Below are 24,308 nucleotides of genomic sequence, written 5' to 3' on the forward strand. Positions count from 1 at the left end.
ACTGATCAGTGCCTTAGACCGCTGCGCCACTCGGGAGGCCGAGTACTCTGATGTCATTTTTAAATGTAGTAATCAAGTGTTTTCCTCTCTCTCTTAATTATATGTAATTGCTGCCATAGTGCCTCTGGCAGCCTTTACACAGTTATCACATCTCTTCCTCCCTCAGTGTGTCTGCTTCACACCCTCTCTTCTTCCACACAGGTGTGTGTGTTTTACCTCTCAGGGGCTTAATGCATAATAATGATATCTGCCATTTAGCAGATGGTTTTATCCAAAGCGACTTAGTCATGCGTCCATACATTTATTACGTATGGGGTGGTCCTGGGATTCAAACCCACTATCCTGGCTTTGCAAGAGCCATGCTCTACCAACTGAGATACAGAGGACCAGCAGGCTCCATGTATACAGCAGGCGAGATGTTGTACAAGCACACATTAACAGATAACTCTACATACACACATTAACAGCAAGGCCATTTTACAGCAAGTGTGTTAAAACACAGGGATGGATGAAACACTAGTTATTTGATAAAGCTTATTTACAATGTCAACAGCTTGGCTTTGAGAATCAGAAGTATCTCTCGTCAACCAAACAATGTTTCCCCTTACAGTTGTTTGCACTTTGAAGTAACATTAAACCAGAAAGTATGCTTCCTTGAATCTTCTGAAAGACTATGGGAATATGCTAAAAGGAATTGAATCTTCCTTCCTGAGCCATAATACTGTTGTGGGATGGAGGACAGCAGACCAAGGCCTCCACCCTCTAGTCTTATGTGTGGGTTTGTTATGCTTAGCAAAGTGCTGGCCGCTGCTGGCTTCTAAAGTGACTTGTTTTAATCTCTCAGCCTTTTCTTCTTCCTCCTCTCCTCTGCCTGATGTGCATGCTCCTCCTCTCCTCTGCCTGATGTGCATGCTCCTCCTCTCCTCTGCCTGATGTGCATGCTCCTCCTCTCCTCTGCCTGATGTGCTGCCTCCTCTCCTCTGCCTGATGTGCATGCTCCTCCTCTCCTCTGCCTGATGTGCATGCTCCTCCTCTCCTCTGCCTGATGTGCATGCTCCTCCTCTCCTCTGCCTGATGTGCATGCTCCTCCTCTCCTCTGCCTGATGTGCATGCTCCTCCTCTCCTCTGCCTGATGTGCATGCTCCTCCTCTCCTCTGCCTGATGTGCATGCTCCTCCTCTCCTCTGCCTGATGTGCATGCTCCTCCTCTTCTCTGCCTGATGTGCATGCTCCTCCTCTCCTCTGCCTGATGTGCATGCTCCTCCTCTTCTCTGCCTGATGTGCATGCTCCTCCTCTCCTCTGCCTGATGTGCATGCTCCTCCTCTCCTCTGCCTGATGTGCATGCTCCTCCTCTTCTCTGCCTGATGTGCATGCTCCTCCTCTTCTCTGCTGCATTTTGGCATCTGGCAGCTATCACATTATCAGGTAACTGAGTCAACTCTGACCCACGATGGTTTCCCTTTTTATCTTTCTTCCTCTATCTCAGTGAAGCCAGTATCTCCATCCTTTATTTCTATATACGTCATCATTTACATCTTAGATCTCTCTCTTTTTCTCACCTGTATCGTTGTTGTATTTCACTGCTGCCACTCGTCCTCCCTGCTAGAGGGTACAGTAAATACAAGCGAGCCTACCACTATTGGCCTTTTAGTGGCAGACGGCAATGCTTTCTCCCACACAGCACAAATGCTTGTGTTCACTTTTATCCCACTTGAGTTTTACTGTTATCGACCGAATGACAGTCTACAAATTAATTCTAGAAATGTATGAGGGAAGCGCTCATTTTCATTTATGGTGTTGATTTGGACAAAAGCTCTGCTGGGTTATTTTTAAGTGCATTGATGCATTAGCCAAGACACAATATTGCTAATGTAATCATTTTGATTTACATGCCTCTATTTGGTAATTACCATAACCAAATGGATTAGGGAAGTAAATCTTCTTGCCTCAAATGTTACTCCAGTTGTTATGTTCAAAGCCAGTCACAACCAATGATGTACAGTGGGGAGGACAAGTATTTGATACACTGCTGATTTTGCAGGTTTTCCTACTTACAAAGCATGTAGAGGTCTGTAATTTTTATCATAGGTACACTTCAACTGTGAAACGGAATCTAAAACAAAAATCCAGAAAATCACATTGTATGATTTTTAAGTAATTGATTTGCATTTTATTGCATGACATAAGTATTTGATCACCTACCAACCAGTAAGAATTCCGGCTCTCACAGACCTGTTAGTTTTTCTTTAAGAAGCCCTCCTGTTCTCCACTCATTACCTATATTAACTGCACCTGTTTGAACTCGTTACCTGTATAAAAGACACCTGTCCACACACTCAATCAAACAGACTCCAACCTCTCCACAATGGCCAAGACCAGAGAGCTGTGTAAGGACATCGGGGTTAAATTGTAGACCTGCACAAGGCTGGGATGGGCTACAGGACATTAGGCAAGCAGCTTGGTGAGAAGGCAACAACTGTTGGTGCAATTATTAGAAAATGGAAGAAGTTCAAGATGACGGTCAATCACCCTCGGTCTGGGGCTCCATGCAAGATCTCACCTCGTGGGGCATCAATGATCATGAGGAAGGTGAGGGATCAGCCCAGAACTACACGGCAGGACCTGGTCAATGACCTGAAGAGAGCTGGGACCACAGTCTCAAAGAAAACCATTAGTAACACACTACGCCGTCATGGATTAAAATCCTGCAGTGCACGCAAGGTCCCCCTGCTCAAGCCAGTGCATGTCCAGGCCCGTCTGAAGTTTGCCAATGACCATCTGGATGATCCAGAGGAGGAATGGGAGAAGGTCATGTGGTCTGATGAGACAAAAATAGAGCTTTTTGGTCTAAACTCCACTCGCCGTGTTTGGAGGAAGAAGAAGGATGAGTACAACCCCAAGAACACCATCCCAACCATGAAGCATGGAGGTGGAAACATTCTTTGGGGATGCTTTTCTGCAAAGGGGACAGGACGACTGCACCGTATTGAGGGGAGGATGGATGGGGCCATGTATCGTGAGATCTTGGCCAACAACCTCCTTCCCTCAGTAAGAGCATTGAAGATGGGTCGTGGCTGGGTCTTCCAGCATGACAACGACCCGAAACACACAGCCAGGGCAACTAAAGAGTGGCTCCGTAAGAAGCATCTCAAGGTCCTGGAGTGGCCTAGCCAGTCTCCAGACCTGAACCCAATATAACATCTTTGGAGGGAGCTGGAAGTCCGTATTGCCCAGCGACAGCCCCGAAACCTGAAGGATCTGGAGAAGGTTTGTATGGGGGGAGTGGGCCAAAATCCCTGCTGCAGTGTGTGCAAACCTGGTCAAGAACTACAGGAAATGTATGATATCTGTAATTGCAAACGAAGGTTTCTGTACCAAATATTAAGTTCTGCTTTTCTGATGTATCCAAAACTGATGTCATGCAATAAAATGCAAATCAATTACTAAAAAACCATACAATGTGATTTTTATGGATTTTTGTTTTAGATTCCATTCCGTTTCTCACAGTTGAAGTGTACCTAAGATTATTTTTTTTTAAGTTACAGACCTCTACATGCTTTGTAAGTAGGAAAACCTGCAAAATCAGCAGTGTATCAAATACTTGTTCTCCCCACTGTATATAAACTCAGTGGTGTAAATTACTTGAGTAAAAATACTTTCAAGTACTACTTAAGTTGTTTTTCTTAGGTATCTGTACTTCACTTTTTATATTTTTGACAACTTTTACTCCTACATTACTAAAGAAAATAATGTACTTTTTACTCCATACATTTTCCCTGACACCAAAAAGTACTTGTTACATTGCCAGGATGGAGGCACGGTGGCTTCAACACAGCGCCCCCTATCAGTCATCTAGTGTATATATAAATATTCGTCACAGCTAGTCAGTAACTGATAAGTATGAGCTTTCAGAGAAGTGGGGATGTCTTTGGCTCAGACTCTATTTGTACGTGTCCTTGTAGATGCATAAATCATTTGATTCATTCAGTACAGCACCCAACTTCAATATATGTCTGTTTGCTTGGTGTCATTTTGAGGTCAGCCAATTAGAAGTAAAAGACTGAGGCAAAATGGTGCCCAGTGCCCACACTTGGTGACCTAGAGTATCTCCAAGAAAAATGGGTGACGCGGTTTAACATGCCGTTATCTCCATATAGAACAGGTCCTTGAGAGCAGAGACCACAGTATTGTGGTATGACCAGAGGCTCTATATCAGGGCTCTCAAACCTGTTCTTGGAGAGCTACCCTCCTGTAGGTTTTCACTCCAACCCCAGTTGTAACTAACCTGATTCAGCTTATCAACCAGCTAATTATTAGAATCAGGTGCGCTACAATAGGGTTGGAGCGAATACCTACCGGATGGTAGTGTTGGGGAATAATCAGAATAAGTTGGGTAACATAGATAAGATGTTTTATTTTCATTATATGCTTGTGAGTTACTTCTCATCAGAATGTCTATTTTTGGATAATACTGTTGGCCGGTTGCAGTTATCTGTTCTCTGTCATGGGGTCAGTTACTTGGGCCGCAGAGAGGAGAGGGGTCAAGCTTGTCTTCATATGTAAACATATCTTTTAAACCAATTATCTCTTGGCTCCACAATGTCTGTGTGCCAGTCACTGTGTCTCTGTGATCTTGTCCAGGAGGGGTGTATTTGATATATGCCTGTTCATGAGAATTTGTTTTATGGTCCTGAGAGTGAGATGAGAACATAGTTTAGGAGACAAAGCTGAACGATAATTTCTAGCCAATGCTGTCTGGCTATGTGTGTCTTTGCTATAAAGGATCTCAGTTGCAATGTGTAAGGACTCTCAGATAATTAATTTATAGAGACTGAATTGATCTGAGAGTCACAGGGTTGTGATGGAGCTCATATAATTAAAGATGGACTTTATGATAACTCTGACTTGTGTGTGGTTTGCTCTCATGATTTGGTAAATACAGGAAATTTCCACTACATTAGCTCTCCAGGAACAGGGTTCGGAGAGACCTGCTCTATATGATGCCCTGACCCCTGTGTGACCTTTCCTCACCAGATGGAGGTTGAGTGGCATGCACAGCTACAACCCTGAACAGATCATGCTGAGTGCCACAGTCCGGAGGTCCAGCAGAGACGTCAACATTATGAAGGAGAAACTCATCTTCTCCGGTAAGGAAGGACCCCACAGAGAGGAGAACTGGAATTCCTGTGTCTACTGTATTGTGTGTTGGTGTTTGTTTCTCTGGCTGTATCCCAGTACTCTGAAATGTCTTCCACTCCTTTTCTCCTGTCCTTATTTATTTACCACTGATCTGATGACATTGGATAGATGAAGTGGATGCCCGGTTGTTTTGGCCAGTCATATTGCTTTCTCCTATTAATCAGTGGACACAGAAAAGAAGACTAGGAAAGGCAGCCATTTTAGGAGTATCTGAGGATGCCAGTGTGTGACCGTATCCCAGCATGCATCTCTCTGAGTGTCTTATGTAATTGCCCTCCCCAAGGTCAACCGCAGTAGCAGTCTCATCCTGTGTGTGTGACCTGCACTCCTCTCCACTCTTCATCCTGCCATCTGTCCATCCTGCTGTGACCATTCTTCCAACCATTCCATCCATCCCTCCCTTCCCACCTCCCTCTGCCTGCCCCGCCCTTCCCCCCGCTCCTCCCCAATCGCCCACAGAGTCCTGCATCATGTATAAGGGCTCCTAGACAGCCCACTGTGACCCACCAGCCTCTCCTGGTGGGTGGTGAAAGGTAAGTCTAATGGAGATGCTGATGAGTCTTCAATGATCATCAGTCAGTCAAAACCACTCTAAAATCACACTAGTAGGTCTTAGAAGATACGTGGTGACATACAGAGCAAAGGAAGCTACGGCACTTCTCTGGTGTGGTTTGGATATGACGTTGCAGTGATATTGTTTTTGATGTCCTGTGTATTCAATGTGCATTGATGTGGTCTGTGTTATCAGTGAAATACCCTGTGAACACCTACTGATGTCCCTTCACTCTTCTGCCTCCCAGAGTTGAGCAATGGTGTGGGCAGTGCTGAGGACCTGTACATGGAGAATGGCTTTGACTACTACAACAACGAAGGCATCTCCCATTGACTCTCACTCTCCTAATGTGAATCTACTGAACGATACCTGATTCTACTAGCATGTGGAAACTGAGTAAATTAAGACTTCCAAGTGACTGTCTTGTCTGTCCTGATTACTCTTGTTTTACTCAGTGTATCCAGATAGTTATTGGTTTGTTCCTCCTACTTACTGACTGATTGATTGACAGGCTGCTGTATTGCTGAAGAATCGCAGGCAAGCACCACCCATTGCTTTGTACATTCTGTAAATAGGTTTGTTTTTGCTTGTTAAATACAAATGTGGGACTAAAATCACTTTTTATTGATGAACCAATTGATTTGTCAGATTTGTGGCCTCTTCTCACCTCTAGATCCCTTTTTAATTTTTTTTTTTTTTACAATTCGTTTGAAAATATATTGGCCCATTAAATATAATTTTTCACTCAAACCTCCCGTGCCCACCCCTGCTCTAGATGCTTTGGAGGCCCCCCCAGTTACCAATGCTTGTTTATTATTAAGAACCTTTTTTTATTTTTTAACTGTTATTTACTTGCAGTCACTTTATAGCACAGCCAATTCTTAGTTATTTAGAGGATTTTACTACTTGTGCAGCATTGCTCCTATTTCTTGCCACGTTTGGGTGCTATTCTAATTTTTAGGAACAAAAACAACACAAACAAGCTGTTTACAGAGGGTCCTGCCTTCTCCGACTAAGTGAAATATTTACATGATGTAAGATAATGATTTGAACAGCATTTCCTTCATCCATGCTTGTGACATACAATATCAAGTGACTTGTGGAGCTGTGCTGTCTCAGGCAGGGCTTGTGTTCAGGCAGAACTGCTGGGTATGTTTTCGGTTCATTGTGAATGTTTTGATTTTTAAAGGATGTGAACAGTGTATTATGGCAGTAGAGATTTCACCACCTACCCCAAGTATGCAGTTCTACATGGAGTGTGTACATGTTACAAAAGTTTTATATGCTATTACTGTCTGAGGATTATATTGGAAATGTGATGCATAATAATAGCAATAGTGTTGAAGTTTATGAAAGTCAAGTCATTTAAATATTTTGCAGACCAACTTCTCAATGGCATTTGAACAGCAAACTGCACCATAAAGAGTGACATTAAAGGGTATCTTTTATGTCGTGATGAAGTGGTGTGTGTTATATTAACTGTGAAAATAAAGCTCTAGGCTGTTGAAGGGACAACGCTGAGTATCAGAATAGTTCACACAGGGTCAAAGAATGGATTGACTTGTTCATTTACTAATTTGGTATTTGTGTGCCTCAGAAGTCAACATTAAAATGCTTCTGATACCAAAGTGATATCCTTTTATTGTGATTTTTCTAGATGGAAGATAACTAACACCATTTAGGTTGGTGTTACTGTTGACTGTGTAGATTTAGCTCAGGTCAACCATATTCCTAATGTATGTGAACGCTTGATGTACAGTGCCTTCAAAGTATTCACACCCTTTGACTTTTTCCACATTTTGTGTTAGACTGAATTTAAAATGGATTAAATTGATTGGCCTACACATAATATCCCATGATGTGAGTGGAATTATGTTTGTATTAAAAATGGAAAGCTGGAATGTCTTGAGTCGATATGTATTTAACCCCTTTGATATGGCAAGCCTAAATAAGTTCAGGAGTAAAAAGTCACATGTTGCATAGACTCAATCCAAGTTTGCAAAGCTCTTACACTTACCCAGAAAGACTAATCTTGCTACCAAAGGTGATTCTAACAAGGGGTGAATACTTAGGTATTTCTAAAAACGTTCACTTTGTCATGGGGTAGTGTGAAGAAACAAATCCATTTTGAATTCCGGCTGTTACACAAAATGTGGAATAAGTCGAGGGGTATGAATACTTTCTGAATGTACTATGCAGTAGCCCATGCCAGTAACTAAACATACTGATGTTTTTCCATCAATTGTACAGTTACGCGGCAAGATGTTACCACATTGCTGAAGAAGCTAGTGAGTGACAATGGTAAATGCAATTTTCAGTTGATATGTGCTGGGAACATTATCACAAATGTCCTTTTATTTTTTTCTTCCACCTGTACTAGAATGTCAGTATCATGGAATGCAGACAGCAAGATGCATGTTATTTTCTCTTACAGCAATGGCAATCTCTGTTTGGTCCTGAACTGTGTTTGAATGTATATTAAAGCTGGCTTTAATTTTGTTCGCTGCTCTAGAAAATGAAATGGTATTTCGGGTAATTCAGGATTTATTTAAAGCAGCATGTAGTACAAGCAGATATCTATGGGAGCCATTTGGAGGAGCAAAATTTGCAGTACAAAAATCTACATATTCCGTTGAAATGGAACGGTCCAGATAAATTCCTATAACATATCGCTAGAGAACTGTGCAGTATCTGAGGCACGTTCAACAAGATATGCATGCAAACTGTTTACCTTGAACAAACCTCTAAAAGGTATATTATTTAAATGTGTTCACTGTATCATGGAATGTCAATTGTCAACAAACATGTTTGTCCTCTAATTCCAGGGGCTGTAACAGCCTCAACCATTACTGTCCACCTGCAGTCTTGTGAGACACGGTAACACTTCAAACAGGCACCATAATCCTAGTCCTGTGTTTTTATGGCACTTACTTACACATGTCAGCCAGTGATTCTTAATTCAATTGCACCAGAATGATGATGCTGGCTCATAAGTTAGTGGAATACTGAGCATGTCCCTTATTTAGAAAATCTGTTAACCCATACAAAGCTGAGCATAGGCTATTATTTGAATGTAAAGCTAGTAACAATGTGTGCAAAAATATTTGGTCCAAAACTAATAGCATTATGCCTTCGTCAATAGGACCCCCTAAAGGACTGGTGGTTCTTCATATCAGGTGACTTAAAAGCACAAAGCCTAATAGTGCAGCTCTCTGAAAAGGCACAAGCACGTTGTCGTCCACTGAAAAACTACACCTCGTACACCCCCCCCTCCTCCCACAGTACAAGCACTAGAAATAAATAAATAAATAGCTGAAGGTGTCTTGGCTGGTCACAGTTCTCTAGAAATAAAGGTTGTTCCCTGAGTTTAACACAATTTTCAATCTATGACAGTTGGTCTAATAAGTTGGGTTGACAGTAAAAAAGTGATAGTGTAATTTGAGTTTCTCTGTGAGAACATATTACAGCTGAAGATCATATTTTAACCTCATAATACTATTGCACACCTTGTGAAGATGGAGAAGCACAATTAACAGTTAGAATGCAGACCATCCTTTAATATGGCAAGTATCTGTCTGGTGGCATCCTTGCTACCTCTAGACTAGATCAATTGAAGATGGTCTTGCGGAGGTGTCTGTTGGGGATCTCTATAGCGCTGACCTGTAGAGGCCAGGAGCCACCCATGATGCCAGCCTGGATGGCCACCCCAGTCACCACTGCCAAGTCTGGGTCCACTGAGGTGTTGGGCTCCTTCCCAAAGTACTCACTGATCAGCTTCCTGATCCTAGGGATGCGGGTGGAGCCTCCCACCAGAACTATCTCATCCACCTCCTCCTTCCCCAGGTGGCCCTCAGCCAGCACTGTCTCTACAGGCGCCAGAATCTTCTGGAAGAGGTCGGCGTTCAACTCTTCAAACAGCTCACGGGTGATGACTGCTTGGAAGATGACTGGGATTGGGTCCTTGGTGGGCCCCTGTGGTGGTTGCTTGGAGTCTCCTTGGGGCTCCAGGTGCAGAAGTACCCTGAGGTCGGCGCTGGGCTGCAGGGTGAGGTTGAGCTTGGCTGCCTCCACAGCCTGGCGGAGGTGGTGGATGTCCTCTTTGAGGGTGGGGGGAACGCCGTACTGCTGGCGGACCCTCTCCATGGTGTACTGGAGCAGCCTCTGGCTGAAGTCCTGTCCCCCCAGCTTGTTGTTACCTAGGAAATAACAACAGCAAGGATCATTCTCTGAGCCCAAGAATACTATCGGAGTTGATTCCATTTCAGGTCATGTACTGTATGATTTGAATTAGTTGTGCTAATTGGAAATGGTCATCTTTAACTACAATATGGCAAATGTTCCACTTGTACTGTATGCCCAATTTAAAAACAAGATAAATGAAAATGACCAACTAAACCATGCATATCTACAACAAAGAGTTGAGAGTAAATTAGCGTCTTACCTGCCATGGCTCTGGTGAGGAACATGCCCCCCTGTTTGTTGAGCAGAGAGACATCCAGCGTTCCTCCTCCCAGGTCTACCACCAGCACGTTGAACACGTCCACCTTGTGTAACCCATACGCCATCGCTGCAGCTGTGGGCTCGTTGATCACACGCAGGATGTCCAGTCCTGAGTGGTGTAAACAGAACAATCAGATGTTAGTTATAGTGGGTAGTGTAGATTTGGTCAAAGCCCTTAGGAATCTTAATGACTTTGGATTAGATGTCCAATATTCTACTCTGTATGTATCAGTGCATTCGTAAAGTATTCAGACCCCTTCACCTTTTCCACATTTTATTACTTTACAGCCTTATTCTAAAATTGATTAGATTGAGAGGGGAAAAAAACAATCTACACACAGACCATAAAGACAAAGCAAAAACAGGTTCAGAAATGCAAATGTATTAAAAATAAAATTGAAATATCACATTTACATAAGTATTCAGACCCTTTACTCAGTACTTTGTTGAAGCACCTTTTGGCAGCGATTACAACCTGGAGTCTTCTTGGGTATGACACTACAAGCTTGGCACACCTGTATTTGGGGAGTTTCTCCCATTCTTCTCTGCATATCCTCTCAAGCTCTGTCGGTATGGATGGGGTGCGTCGCTGCACAGCTATTTTCAAGTCTCTCCAGAGATGTTAGATTGGGTTCAAGTCCAGGCTCTGGCTGGGCCACTCAAGGACATCCAGAGACTTGTCCCGATGCCACTCCTGCGTTGTCTTGGCTGTTTGTTTAGGGTCGTTGTGCTGTTTTCCCCAGTCTGAGGTCCTGAGCGCTCTGGAGCAGGTTTTCATCAAGGATCTCTACTTTTCTCTGTTAATCTTTCCCTCGATTCTGACTAGTCTCCCAGCCCCTGCCACTGAAAAACATCCCCACAGCATGATGCTGCCACCACCATGCTCACACTGTAGGGATGGTACTAGGTTTCCTCCAGACGTGACGCTTGGCATTCAGGCCAAATAGTTCAAGCTGGTTTCATCAGACAAGAGAATATTGTTCCTCATGGTCTGAGAGTCCTTCAGGTGCCTTTTGGCCAATTCCAAGCGGGCTGTCTTGTCTTTTACTGAGGATTAGCTTCCGTTTGGCCACTCGACCATAAAGGACTGATTGGTGGAGTGTTGCAAAGATGGTTTTCCTTCTGGTAGGTTCTCCCATCTCCACAGAGTAACTCTAGCTCTGTCAGAGTGACCATCAGTTTCTTGGTCACCTTCCTGACCAAGGCCCTTCTCCCTCAATTGCTCCGTTTGGCCGGGCAGCCAGCTCTAGGAAGAGTCTTGGTGGTTCTAAACTTCTTCCATTTAAGAATGATGAAGGCCACTGTGTTCTTGGGGACCTTCAATGCTGTAGAAATCTTTTGGTACCCTTCCCCAGATCTGTGCCTCAACACAATCCTGTCTCTGTGCTCTACGGGCATTTCCTTCAACCTCATGGCTTGGTTTTTGCTCTGACATGCACTGTCAACTGTGGGACCTTAGGTGTCCAATCAATTGAATTTACCACAGGTGGACTCCAATGAAGTTGTAGAAACATCAAGGATGATCAGTAGAAACAGGATGTACCTGAGCTCAATTTTAAGTCTCAGTAAAGGGCCTGAATACTTATGTAAGTTTATTTTTTTATTTTTTATAAATTTGCAAGAAATGTCTATAAACCTGTTTTCGCTTTGTCATTACGGGGTAGTGTGTAGATTGATGAGGAAAAGTTATATTTAATCAATTTTAGAAAACCTGTAACGTAACAAAATGTTGAAAAAGTCCAGGGGTCTGAATACAGTGTATGTATGTAAGTATTAAGTAACACAGTTATTTTAGAACAAACACCTAATTATATCAGGGATTGACATTAAAGTCTAACGCAGTTGCACATCCGAAAATGTAAATTAGCTATTGACGAGCATTAGTGACATATTGCCTGCCTTTCACCTACCCATAGGAGAGGAATCAGAAAGATCAGTAATTTAATCATTTGTATTTTGGTTGTTATCACTAAAAAAATGTATCAGACCAAGCGCAGCTCGCCATAAATGATGTCTTTCCCTTACACAATGTGGATGAACCAGAACAGGCTCAACTTGCGCTCGGTTTTACTTGCCCCGGGCAATAGGGCAACCCTTAATGTCAATCCCTGTATGATAGACTGTTTCTAAATGAGACTACACTAAACTGCTATACAGTGTAAGTAATTCCTGTAGCAGTGTTTACACATCAGATATTGATACAGTTTTGCCAGATAGAGACTGACCGGCCAGGTTGGCAGCCCTGATGGTGTAGTTCCTCTGTCTCTCATCAAACTCAGCAGGGACAGAGATAACAGCCCTCTGAATGGGGACACCCAGGTGACGCTCCGCCATCTTCCTCATCTTCAGCAGCAGCCGAGAACCAATGAATTCAGGAGTAACTGTGAACGTCTGGTTGGTGGTGACCAAGAACTCTGCACTGCCATTGTTATTTATCACCTGAAAGAAAGGTATTACAAATGAAAGTCAGCAGTCATTGATATAGCATATTTATACACCTGTAATCACACATAGCCAAATGCTGATGATGTATTAAGCCATTTTCACCATGGTGTATTGACTGTCAAAGTAACTACAGGAGTATGTACTGTACCTTGAATGGATAACGAGCACTTTCCTGCTCAAGGAGCTCTTGTTCGAATATCTTTCCAATAAACCGCTTGGCATCATAGATGGTGTTTTCAGGATTGCTGTCGGCCAGATTCTGACCCTCGTGACCGGCGAGGACTTCGGTAGATGTGAACGACACCGCACTCGGGATGCTCTTCCGCCCCTCCTCATCCCCTATAACCTCCACATCCCCGGTACCCGGGTGGAATACTCCTACGGAGCAGAAAGTGGTCCCCAGATCTAGGCCGATCACTTTGGGTTTCGGTGGAGGCAGATACTGCTGGCCCAGATAGCCAGCCAGAAATAAAGCCAGAATGACCGATCCTGCGACACGGAAGATAAAGAAATTACGTGGGTTTAGGGCTGGATGTTGACTACGTAGCGAACTAACAACTGGTACCGATAGCCTACAAATTAATTCAGCTTTGGCAGTTCTGACACTTCGTTTATCTTTCCAGCTAACTTGACTACTGTGAATTAGGTAGCAACTAGCCAGCTGTTACCACCGGTAATTTGTCAGCCCACTTGCTACTTACTATTAGCTAGCTAAACAGCTGGTTAGTTACACAACAACAAAAACGCATTACAGATAAATCTTACTTACCGATCATAGACATTTCCCCAGCCATTGTCAAGTATTGATCACCACCGAACTGAAACGTAGTAAAACAAAATCTAGGCTAATCGCCTCATCAGTTTCGGAATGGATGAATGTTGTCACTATTTACCACAGCCACTAAGTCATAAACCCCGCCTATATCTACAATGTATCTTCTTCAAATGCAATTTTAAACTTAACCCTTAAATACACTGCTAACCTTATGACTAACCATATCCTTTTTACGATAGCCAATTGTGACTTTGTGACTGTAGTAATTAATGAAACCCCTCTTGACCTGTTCTACGTTCAGAATAATGTGGATGATCCACAGACCTACACGTCACCATTATAGGGTGCGTTCGTAAATTTACTCTGGAGTGCCAGAGGACATTGCCGCTCTGAATTTACGAAAGGACAATCTGACAACGCTCTGAATTTAAAAACACGCAGAGCGTTGTCAGATTGTCCTTTCGTAAATTCAGAGTGTTTCGCTCTCGGAGGGCATACTGGACGCTATGGCCGAGGAGTAGGGTTGATCCGAGCGTTCTGGCCTCACAACGGCAGTGAAGCACCCAAGCTAACTGGCTAAAGTTAGCTAGCATGCTAGCTACTTCCTGGCATAAATGAGAGAACACCTCACTCTGACCATTTTTCTCGCGCGCTGGTTATGCTGTGTTCATGTTATTCAGAGCGTTGGTGACGCTGATAGCAACAATTTAATTACGCCTTTTCCGAGGTTTACTGACACCGGCCATACTCAACGGGTGTTGAGCGTTCGTAAATTAATCAGTTACTCTGAGCGAATTTACGAACTCACCCATAATGTGGTCTAAAGCTTCTGGGTAACGTATTCCAATCCATGCGTTATCGCTTATATATACACAGGATGAGAAAGCAAAGAAACAACCTTTCCCATGAACACTAGTCGTGTATGACGTTCAAATGAGTGTGTTCAGCGTCGTAACATTTTAAGGCATGCAACATGTAGCAATATTGTACAACTGCAACACATTTTGATTGAAAATATATTATACATTCAGTGCAGTACAAATTAACGGATTAGTTAGACAGATGACTTGATGCATAAATACTTTATTAATGTGTGACATATTGCACTTATTGAGTTCTACAAGTATCTACATTTTGGTGGCAACTTAATTGGGGAGCACTGCTCGTGGTAAGGGCTGGAGCGGAAAAGGTAGAACGATATCAAATACATCAAACATATGGTTTCCATGTGTTTGCCATTCCATTCGATCGTTTCAGCCATTATTATGATCCGTCCTCCCCTCAGCAGCCTCCACTGGTACTGTACATTTTGTTGAACCAGGATTGTTCAAAAATAAATGTAAAAACTCCCGTGCACGCACACACACATGTTTGTTTTACTATCCTTGTTGGGACAAGGATAGTAAACAATGAATTTCCCATCAAAATCCCATTTTCCCTGACCTTAAAACTAACCTAACCCTAACCACAACCCCACAACTAAACCTAACCCCTTAAGCCTGAAATAGCCTTCTGTCACCACAAGGATAGTAAAACCAAACACACACACACACACACCATAGTTTCCAGCACAATACACAAACATTAAGATTTGATTTAAGTCAAATATAATTTGTCAGGGGTGTCATTCCATGGAGGGCCTAGTGTCTGCATGTTTTAGTTGTTTTCCTTTCAATTAAGACATAAACTACCAGGTGTGGGGAGTTCCTTTCTAATTTGTGACCTTAATTCATCAACCAAGTACAAGGGAGGAGTGAGAAGCCGCAGCTATTCGGCCCGCCGTGGAATGAGTTTGACACCTGTGCTTCATGTGAATGAATAGGTTAGATAAAAGGTGCATAAATGAGGAATAAATTCATTGGTTTTAAGAAAAATTGGCTACATTTAACATGTAATTAATTAAATCCCATCTTGTTAAACCAAATACAGACAAGACAAACATGGTGAGCCATCGTAATTTACATGTCAAAACCTGTTAGTTAGGATAGTCTGGCCTATCAGTGTGTGACTGGTTGGCTCTCTGTGTCCTCTTTGCTGTTTTCAGAGCACTCTGATAGAATAAAGCAGCCTGAGTCTCTTGGACAGTCGCTCTTCTCCACCTTCAAACTGTGTGATGAAGAGGGCTCCTCACTCTCCCTCACATCATCGCCTGCAAACACAAGAACAAAGCAGTCTGGTTGGTTGGATTCTCAGACCCAGACAGACACATGTGGGTTGCCAGCTTAGCTGCCCCGATCCAAGTCAATTTAAATCAATTTTGGTTGCCATTCTCAAACCATCCAAATGGAATTAAGCTTGATTTAATGACTAGATTCATCCCTGGCTGGTAATCTTTGCCAGGGTTAGCCAACAGCCAGTCATGGTCACTGCCAGGGTGGCAGTGCCATCTGTTTGGTCCGAAACTAGCCCACACTCACAATATCTGGTTTAGCCAGGGTGGCAGTGCCATCTGTTGGGTCGGAAACTAGCCCACAGTCACGATATCTGGTTCAGCCAAGGTGGCAGTGCCATCTGTTTGGTCCGAAACTAGCCCACAGTCACGATATCTGGTTCAGCCAGGGTGGCAGTGCCATCTGTTTGGGCCGAAACTAGCCACTGTCACGATATCTGGTTCAGCCAAGGTGGCAGTGTCATCTGTTGGGTCGGAAACTAGCCCACCGTCACGATATCTGGTTCAGCCAGGGTGGCAGTGCCATCTGTTTGGTCCGAAACTAGCCCACAGTCACGATATCTGGTTCAGCCAGGGTGGCAGTGCCATCTGTTTGGGCCGAAACTAGCCCACTGTCACGATATCTGGTTCAGCCAAGGTGGCAGTGTCATCTGTTGGGTCGGAAACTAGCCCACCGTCACGATATCTGGTTCAGCCAGGGTGGCAGTGCCATCTGTTTGGGCCGAAACTAGCCCACAGTCATGATATCTGGTTCAGCCAGGGTGGCAGTGCCATCTGTTTGGTCCAAAACTAGCCCACAGTCACGGTATCTGGTTCAGCCAGGGTGGCAGTGCTATCTGTTTGATCTGAAATTAGCTCAAACAGACATTTATGAACTTAATTTAGACCAACATAAATGGAGTTATGTGGGGACATAAACATAAATAACCTTTATGCTAATTGTACGCATCCTGTTTTGTAAGCAGCTGACAGAAACGGTCTAGTATTGCTCATTTCCTAATCTGGATTGGAGACCAATCTTTCTGTTTCATTTTATGTTTCAGAGCCTTGCAGTGTTTCATAGAGGAAGACATTTTGCCTCTTTAAGCAGTTTCTCTCTGACTGGTGCCAACTCAGCAGGATGAGCAATTCTAAAATAATAGCAGCGATAAGCATCTGCTTATTATAACATACAAAGATCAAGATGTTACTTCCTGAGTGTAGTGCTGCGCATCATAAAATGTCTGTGGTACAATTGGCTATTCCCTTTGCCCCAATATAAATCCAGTAGGGCTAGGCTACAGTAGAAATTGGTTTTGCTACTCACTCTCTGTATATCTGCAGTCGACAGCAGCCAGCAGCCTGCCTCTGTGTTCTGGATTCATCACGTTCAGCTCTATAAGGTGTTTCTCCTGCAGGTGCCTCAGGTCCTCTACTGTCTGGTAGCCATTCAGAAGCAGTGCAGATGCATACTCCTTGAATAAACAAGATACAGTTCCATCTCATCTACCTTTCATAATCTTACACTAATCTGTTCACATTTGAGTGCTTTAGGTTATGTTTATGCATATTAAAAATGTTTGTTGTGTATTTGAGACAACACTGATTGGTTACTGTAAAGAGGAAAGAACAAAATGTGTCTGTATTTGGAAGTCATTTAAAGAGTCAGAGCTTGACCATGGCTAGAAGCTATCTAGCTTTTGTCAAATTAACGTCATTTTAGCTAACCATAACCCTTTTCCTAACCTTAGCCCAATTATTCTAACCTGCTAGGTTAATTCTCCTAACCTGCTACGAAAAGTCAAATCTGAAGTTAATTTGACAATAGATGGATCCCTTCTAGCCATGCCATCCGAGCACTCACCTCTAGATGTAGCCGCTCCAGTAGTTCCAGTAGTGTCTTTGGTCGTGGTCTCTTGCTCATCCTCTGAGGCCTGATCTTTGGCGCCTCCTCCTCTATTTCTTTCTCCATGAGCATGTCAACATAGATGAACTTGAAATTGCCCACTTTGTTGTTCAGAATCCCTGTCCATATGCCCATGGGAGGTTTACTGATGATGCTGATAATGTCTCCAACCTGGGAAGAGACATCAATAGATTGGACTCATACATATAGATTATGAAACAGCTCTTACAAACAGCTTTCATAGCATTTCACAATACACCCATTCTGGAAACATTATCTTCTGTCTACCTTGAGTTTGAGGGAGTCAGTGTCATATGGGCTGGGAACAAAGTCTGTGTGGACCCGTGCTCTACCACAGAAGTGTCCGTTGTATGAGCCGTCCTCTTCTAGTCTCAGACTGTCTCTGGTACTGGAGCCATCTGAGACGCTGGCCAAACCACCTGAGCCAACAGGGTACAATACATCACAATATGATTACACTGCACATATTTACCCATGGACCAAGAATAGGTTGTGTGTGTATCCTTGTGTTGGAGGGAAGGTTACAAGCCTATCCTAATATTGTAATATGATGGTAATAATAAAATAAAATGTTATTTGTCACCTGCGCCGAATACAACAGTTGTAGACCTTACAGTGAAATGCTTACTAACCAACAATGCAGTAAAAAAAATAAAAATAAACGAATAAGATATAAAAGTAACAATTAAAGAGCAGCAGTAAAATAACAATAGTGAGACTATATACATGGGGGTACCGATACAGAATAGGTTTTGTCGTGCCCTTTTCACGACTGTCTTGGTGTGCTTGGACCATGTTAGTTTGTTGGTGATGTGGACACCAAGGGATTCAAAGCTCTCAACCTGCTCCACTACAGCCCATCGATGAGAATGGAGGCGTGTTCAATCCTCTTTTTCCTGTAGTCCACAATCATCTCCTTTGTCTTGTTCACGTTGAGAGAGAGGTTGTTGTCTTGACACCACACGGCCAGGTTTCTGACCTCCTCACTATAGGCTGTCTTGTCATTGTCGGTGATCAGGCCTACCACTGTTGTGTCATCGGCAAATTTAATGACGGTGTTCGAGTCGTGCCTTGCCGTGCATTCATGAGTGAACACGGAGTGCAAGAGGGGACTGAGCATTCACCCCTGAGGGGCCCCTGTGTTGAGAATCAGCGTGGCGGATGTGTTGTTACCTTCCCTTACCACCTGGGGGCGGCCCGTCAGGAAGTCCAGGATCCAGTTGCAGAAGGAGGTGTTTAGTCCCAGGGTCCTTAGCTTATTGATGAGCTTTGAGGGCACTATGGTGTTGAACGCTGAGCTGTAGTAAATGAATAGCATTCTCACATAGGTGTTCCTTTTGTCCAGGTGGGAAAGGGTAGTGAGGAGTGCAATAGAGATTGCATAATCTGTGGATATGTTAGGGCGGTTGGAGTGAGTCTAGGGTTTCTGGGATAATGGCGTTGATGTGAGCCATGACCAGCCTTTCAAAGCACTTTATGGCTACAGACGTGAGTGCTACGGGTCGGTAGTCATTTAGGCAGGTTACCTTAGTGTTCTTGGGCACAGGGACTATGGTGGTCTGCTTAAAACATGTTGGTATTACAGACTCGGACAGGGAGAGGTTGAAAATGTCAGTGAAGACACTTGCCAGTTGGCCGGCACATGCTCACAGTACACGTCATGGTAATCCGTCTGGCCTTGTGAATGTTGACCTGTTTAAAGGTCTTACTTACATCGGCTGCAGAGAGCGTGATCACACAGTCTTCCGGAACAGCTGATGCTCTCATGTATGTTTCAGTGTTATTTGCCTCGAAGCGAGCATAGAAGTAGTTTAGCTCATCTGGTAGGCTTGTGTCACTGGGCAGCTCTCGGCTGTGCTTCCCTTTATAGTCTGTAATGGATTACAAGCCCTGCCACATCCGAGAAGCGTCAGAGCCGGTGTAGTACGATTCAATCTTAGTCCTGTGTTGACACTGCCTGTTTGATGGTTCGTCGGAGGGCATAGCGGGATTTCTTATAAGCTTCCGGGTTAGAGTCCCGCTCCTTGAAAGTGGCAGCTCTGGCCTTTAGCTCAGTGTGGATGTTGCCTGTAATCCATGGCTTCTGGTTGGGGTATGCATGTACGGTCACTGTGGGGACGACGTCATCGATGCACTTATTGATGAAGCCAATGACTGATGTGATGTACTTCTCAATGCCATCGGAGCAATCCCGGAACATTTTCCAGTTTGTGCTAGCAAAACAGTCCTGGAGCTTAGCATCTGCTTCATCTGACCACTTTATCATTCATTGAGTCATTGGTGCTCCTGCTTTAATTTTGGCTTGTAAGCAGGAATCAGGAGAATAGAATTATGGTCATATTTGACAAATTGAAGGCGAGGGAGAGCTTTGCATGCATCTCTGTGTGTGGAGTAAAGGTGGTCTAGAGTTTTTTTCCCCCTATGGTAGCACATTTAACATGCTGATCGAAATTTGGTAAGACCGATGTAAGTTTTCCTGCGTCAAAGTCCTCGGCCACTAGGAACGCCGACTCTGGGTGAGCGTTTCCTGTTTGCTTATGGCGGAATACAGCTCATTGAGTGCAGTCTTAGTACCAGCATCAGTTTGTGGTGGTATGTAGACAGCCACAAAAAATACAGATGAAAACTATCTAGGTAGATAGTGTGGTCTACAGCTTATCATGAGATACTCTACCTCAGGAGAGCAAAACCTTGAGACTTCCTTAAATATCTTGCACCAGCTGTTGTTTACAAAAATACATAGTCCGCCACCCCTTGTCTTACCAGACGCCGCTGTTCTATCCTGCCGATACAGCATATAACCAGCCAGCTGTATGTTGATAATGTTGTCGTTCAGCCACGACTCCATGAAGCATAATATATTACAGTTTTGAATGTGCAGTAGTTTAATCTTTCGTAGGTCATTGATTTTATTTTCCAAATATTGCACGTTTGCTAGCAGAATGGAAGGCAGTGGGGGTTTATTCAATCACCTACGAATTCTCAGAAGACAGTCCGCCCTCCGGACCATTTTTCTCTGCTTTCTTTTCACGTTTCCAGGAAAGTAGTATGACATTCACGTTGGGCTCGTCGGACTCGTTAAAGGAAAAAAAGGATTCTGCCAGTTCATGGTGAGTAATCGCAATTCTGATGTCCATAAGAGAGCAGCAACATTATCAGTCATAAGAGAGCAGCAACATTATGTACAAAATACAAAATAAGTAAAAAAACAAGTTACAAACAACGCAAAGAAACAAACAAAAAAAACACAATTGGATAGGAACACGTAAAACGTCAGACTTCTTTTCCGGGGCCATCTTAATAATATGGTAATACAATGGTAAAATAAAATAAATGAAAACACATCACATTAGCTTATTCTTCATTTACAAACGTGTAACTTCATTTACAGACTTGTATGAGGAGAGACATGACTTTCTGTTGACATCCCTGTGGAGAGGACTTACTGGAGGAGCTCTGTCCGCTGCAGAGGCTCTCCAGAGAGTTGCTGGTCTCTTCAGAGCCTTTCTCAACAGGAGGACTGCTCTCTGTTTCCTCCTCTAGGTCTCTGTCAGTGTCCTCACCCTGCATGGGGAAATACAAGATGGACAAGCCACTATGTGAGTAAGCTAAATCATTTCAGGGTGGATTCCTTTGCTATATAAATAACAGTGCTATTTATATAAGGAAGGAAGTGTCATTAGGTTAACAATTCAACATAGCCACTTACAAATACTGACTAGGTTGTTGGATACTATTTTGTCACTTAGACCTAATTTCAATACAAATTGAGTCTTGCTTGGCCAGACTTACACTACATGACCAGAAGTATATGGACACCTGCTCGTTTGGCCCTGTCCGGGGATATCATCGGATGGGGCCACAGTGTCTCCTGACCCCTCCTGTCTCAGCCTCCAGTATTTATGCTGCAGTAGTTTATATGTCGGGAGGTCAGTTTGTTATATCTGGAGTGCTTCTCCTGTCTTATCTGGTGTCCTGTGTGAATTTAAGTATGCTCTCTCTAATTCTCTCTTTCTCTCTTTCTCCCGGAGGACCTGAGCCCTAGGACCATGCCTCAGGACTACCTGGCATGATGACTCCTTGCTGTCCCCAGTCCACCTGGCCGTGCTGCTGCTCCAGTTTCAACTGTTCTGCCTGCGGCTATGGAATCCTGACCTGTTCACCGGACGTGCTACCTGTCCCAGACCTGCTGTTTTGAACTCTCTAGAGACAGCAGGAGTGGTAGAGATACTCTTAATGATCGGCTATGAAAAGCCAACTGACATTTACTCCTGAGGTGCTGACTTGCTGCACCCTCGACAACTACTGTGATTATTATTATTTGACCATGCTGGTCATTTATGAACATTTGAACATCTTGGCCATGTTCTGTTATAATCTCCACCCGGCACAGCCAGAAGAGGCCACCCTTCATAGCCTGGTTCCTCTCTAGGTTTCTTCCTAGGTTTTGGCCTTTCTAGGGAGTTTTTCCTAGCCACCGTGCTTCTACACCTGCATTGCTTGCTGTTTGGGGTTTTAGGCTAGGTTTCTGTACAACACTTTGAGATATTAGCTGATGTACGAAGGGCTATATAAATACATTTGATTTGATTTGATTTTGATCCAGCCGAAGCTTGGTATTGCGCATGGTGATCTTAGGCTTGTGTGCGGCTGCTTGGCCATGAAAACCCATTTCATTAAGCTTCCAACTAACAGTTATTGTGCTGACGTTGCTTCCAGATGCAGTTTGAAACTTGGTAGTGAGTGTTGCAACCGAGGACACACGATTTTTACGCATTACGTGCTTCAGCATTCGGCGGTCCCATTCTTTGAGCTTGTGTGGCATACCACTTCGCGGCTGAGCCGTTGTTGCTCCTAGAAGTTTCCACTTCACAATAACAGCACTTATAGTTGACCAGGGCAGCTCTAGCAGGGCAGAAATTTGAAGAACTGACTTGTTGGAAAGGTGGCATCCTGTGTCCGTGCCACATTGAAAGTCACTGAGCTCTTCAGTAAGGCCATTGTTTATCTATGGAGATTGCATGGCGGTGGGCTCGATTTTATACACCTGTCAGCAATGTGTGTGGTTGAAATTGCCAAATCCACTAATTTGAAGGGGTGTCCACATACTTTTGTATATATAGTGTATTTTATAAGAGTGTTCTTATGACATAGGTAGACGTCACAATGGTGCATTTGAGTATGTGAGTTATAGCCAGTCAGATGGAAAATATACAATATTTTAAGAGCTCTAGATGTTTTTATACACTACGCAAATATAAGTACTGTGTAGGATGAGAAAGAGGCAGTCTGTAGTGTAACTCACAGCTTCCTCAGAGAAGGTTTTGAAGTGCTTCTTGCCCATCTTCCTGCGCATGGTTAGAGAGATGGCCTTCATCTTCTTCCCCAGGCTGCCTTGTTTGGTCTGATCAAAACTCTCACATCCAGACTCCTCCGTCACTTTTGTTACATTTTCCTCTAGTCTGGCTGGTGATGGTTGTCTGATGCCGTCAAATCGCCCAAAACTGGTGGAGCGCTGCATGGAGAGATCACAGATGAATATCTGGAAAATTATGCAATACATGTTGCACACCATCCCACCAAATCACTATGGGTTTTTGATGATTTCCTTTCCTTTTACGTTTCTTATGACATAGGTAGACGTTTTTATACACTACGCAAATATAAGTACTGTGTAGGATGAAAAAGTGACCAAATCAGTGGTAATTAATTATTTGATCCTACTCCCTTGATTTACAGTAATACTGCGCCATTGTCTTGAGCAATGTGTCTTGAGCCTAGAAGTCTGGCACATGAGGCTACTTGAACTCAATCCCATTTGCACTATGCGTGTATCTCTATCATGATGTGCTTGTGAGGTACAGCTAATAGATTTTCATAAACCTAAAAGTATTTAATGAATAATTCCAGTAAATCCCTATTACATACCAGGACCCCACACTGCAGGAATCTAGGGAACCTTTTGAGTAATTTGACAGACCCTCCCCCTCCTCACAACTTTGACCATATATCTGCTGCACTTCTACTCATCATCAGTCAAAGACACTGCTTCTTTTAGTTAGAATCACATTTTCGTGCTAACTATTGTGGGTAGTTAGCGCTAATGAGTTGCCAATTCTACACAAATAGTTATCAATTCAATGTATTTAAACGTGCTACTTAGAAATAATGTGTTTCCACCTACCTTTGGTTTACTGGGCTTTGGTTTGTCTGAAACATTTGAGGCTGCCCTCTGTAGCATTTTGTGTTGATGTTGTTTGGTTTTAGAGTTCAGTCTAATGTAATCTTAAAGAAGCCTATCTGTACTCTGACCAACTCTTATGGTAGTTAAGTGTTAACTGCACTAAACTAACCCAGAATGAATGCTTGGCTTCCTCAAAATGACAGGATGTGACATGTGAGGCAATCAACATTCTTTCTATTACCACGGTATCCGTTTCAGAAGGGGAAAAAACACATTCTGCTAGATGAGCACTTTGCGGTCTCTCTCTAAAAACATTTTAATTTCTAGGAACACTGTGATGAAGGTGACATAATTTTAGAACCTAGTTACCATTTGTGGTTGGGCTACATTTGCTGCATGACTCACACCTGGCATAGGCTATACAGTGCCTTCAGAAAGTATTCATACCCCTTGACTTATTCCACATTTTGTTGTGTTACAGCCTGAATTCAAAATTGAATAAATATATTTTTTTCTCACCAATCTACACACAATACCCCACAATGACAAAGTATTTTTTTAAAGTAGGACATTTTT

The 24,308-nt window shown here is 43.3% G+C and overlaps 3 protein-coding genes across 5 annotated transcripts in view; 1 reads left to right on the top strand and 2 right to left on the bottom strand.

The window, feature by feature from the left end:
• Positions 1-8,251, top strand: part of LOC139382486 (glycerophosphodiester phosphodiesterase domain-containing protein 5-like) — a 111,693-nt gene extending 103,442 nt beyond the window's left edge. For 2 of the 3 annotated variants that reach the window (XR_011628645.1, XR_011628646.1), the window contains exons 15-17: positions 5,035-5,147; positions 5,483-5,732; positions 6,000-8,251. Coding sequence is in view for 1 of the 3 variants with exons in the window: in XM_071126563.1 (XP_070982664.1) it covers positions 5,035-5,147; positions 6,000-6,085 (199 nt within the window). In the remaining 2 variants the exon portion in view is untranslated. The remainder of the gene's footprint in view (positions 1-5,034; positions 5,148-5,482; positions 5,733-5,999) is intronic. The other variant, XM_071126563.1, reaches the window with a different exon arrangement.
• LOC139382487 (heat shock 70 kDa protein 13-like) lies at positions 8,246-13,785 on the bottom strand. The gene is made up of 5 exons (XM_071126564.1): positions 13,467-13,785; positions 12,846-13,186; positions 12,478-12,691; positions 10,194-10,361; positions 8,246-9,948 (listed from the first exon to the last, which is right to left on the bottom strand). The coding sequence occupies exons 1-5, from the start codon at positions 13,489-13,491 to the stop codon at positions 9,359-9,361; spliced, it is 1,338 nt and encodes a 445-aa protein (XP_070982665.1). The 5' UTR covers positions 13,492-13,785; the 3' UTR covers positions 8,246-9,358.
• Positions 13,786-14,535: 750 nt separating this feature from the next.
• On the bottom strand, positions 14,536-23,888 carry LOC139382717 (SAM domain-containing protein SAMSN-1-like). Its single transcript, XM_071126821.1, has 7 exons — positions 23,733-23,888; positions 22,854-23,063; positions 20,995-21,112; positions 17,816-17,967; positions 17,486-17,698; positions 16,949-17,096; positions 14,536-15,621 (listed from the first exon to the last, which is right to left on the bottom strand). Exons 1-7 carry the CDS (start codon positions 23,787-23,789, stop codon positions 15,470-15,472), a joined length of 1,050 nt encoding a protein of 349 aa, XP_070982922.1. The 5' UTR covers positions 23,790-23,888; the 3' UTR covers positions 14,536-15,469.
• Between the last annotated feature and the right edge of the window lie 420 nt (positions 23,889-24,308).

This window comes from Oncorhynchus clarkii, chromosome 24 (assembly GCF_045791955.1).
Source record: "Oncorhynchus clarkii lewisi isolate Uvic-CL-2024 chromosome 24, UVic_Ocla_1.0, whole genome shotgun sequence".
Taxonomy (NCBI): domain Eukaryota; kingdom Metazoa; phylum Chordata; class Actinopteri; order Salmoniformes; family Salmonidae; genus Oncorhynchus; species Oncorhynchus clarkii.

Excerpts from the sequence above, each read along its gene's own strand:
- LOC139382487 (XM_071126564.1), bottom strand. The coding sequence starts at position 13,491 with ATGGCTGGGGAAATGTCTATGATCG. Across the intron at positions 13,187-13,466 it reads TGGGGAAATGTCTATGATCG|GATCGGTCATTCTGGCTTTA; the intron begins GTAAGTAAGATT and ends TCCGTGTCGCAG. Across the intron at positions 10,362-12,477 it reads CAGGGCTGCCAACCTGGCCG|GACTGGACATCCTGCGTGTG; the intron begins GTCAGTCTCTAT and ends TACACCACTCAG.
- LOC139382717 (XM_071126821.1), bottom strand. The coding sequence starts at position 23,789 with ATGCTACAGAGGGCAGCCTCAAATGTTTCAGACAAACCAAAGCCCAGT. Across the intron at positions 21,113-22,853 it reads AAACCTTCTCTGAGGAAGCT|GGTGAGGACACTGACAGAGA; the intron begins GTGAGTTACACT and ends TTCCCCATGCAG. Across the intron at positions 15,622-16,948 it reads CGACTGCAGATATACAGAGA|GCGATGATGTGAGGGAGAGT; the intron begins GTGAGTAGCAAA and ends TTGTGTTTGCAG.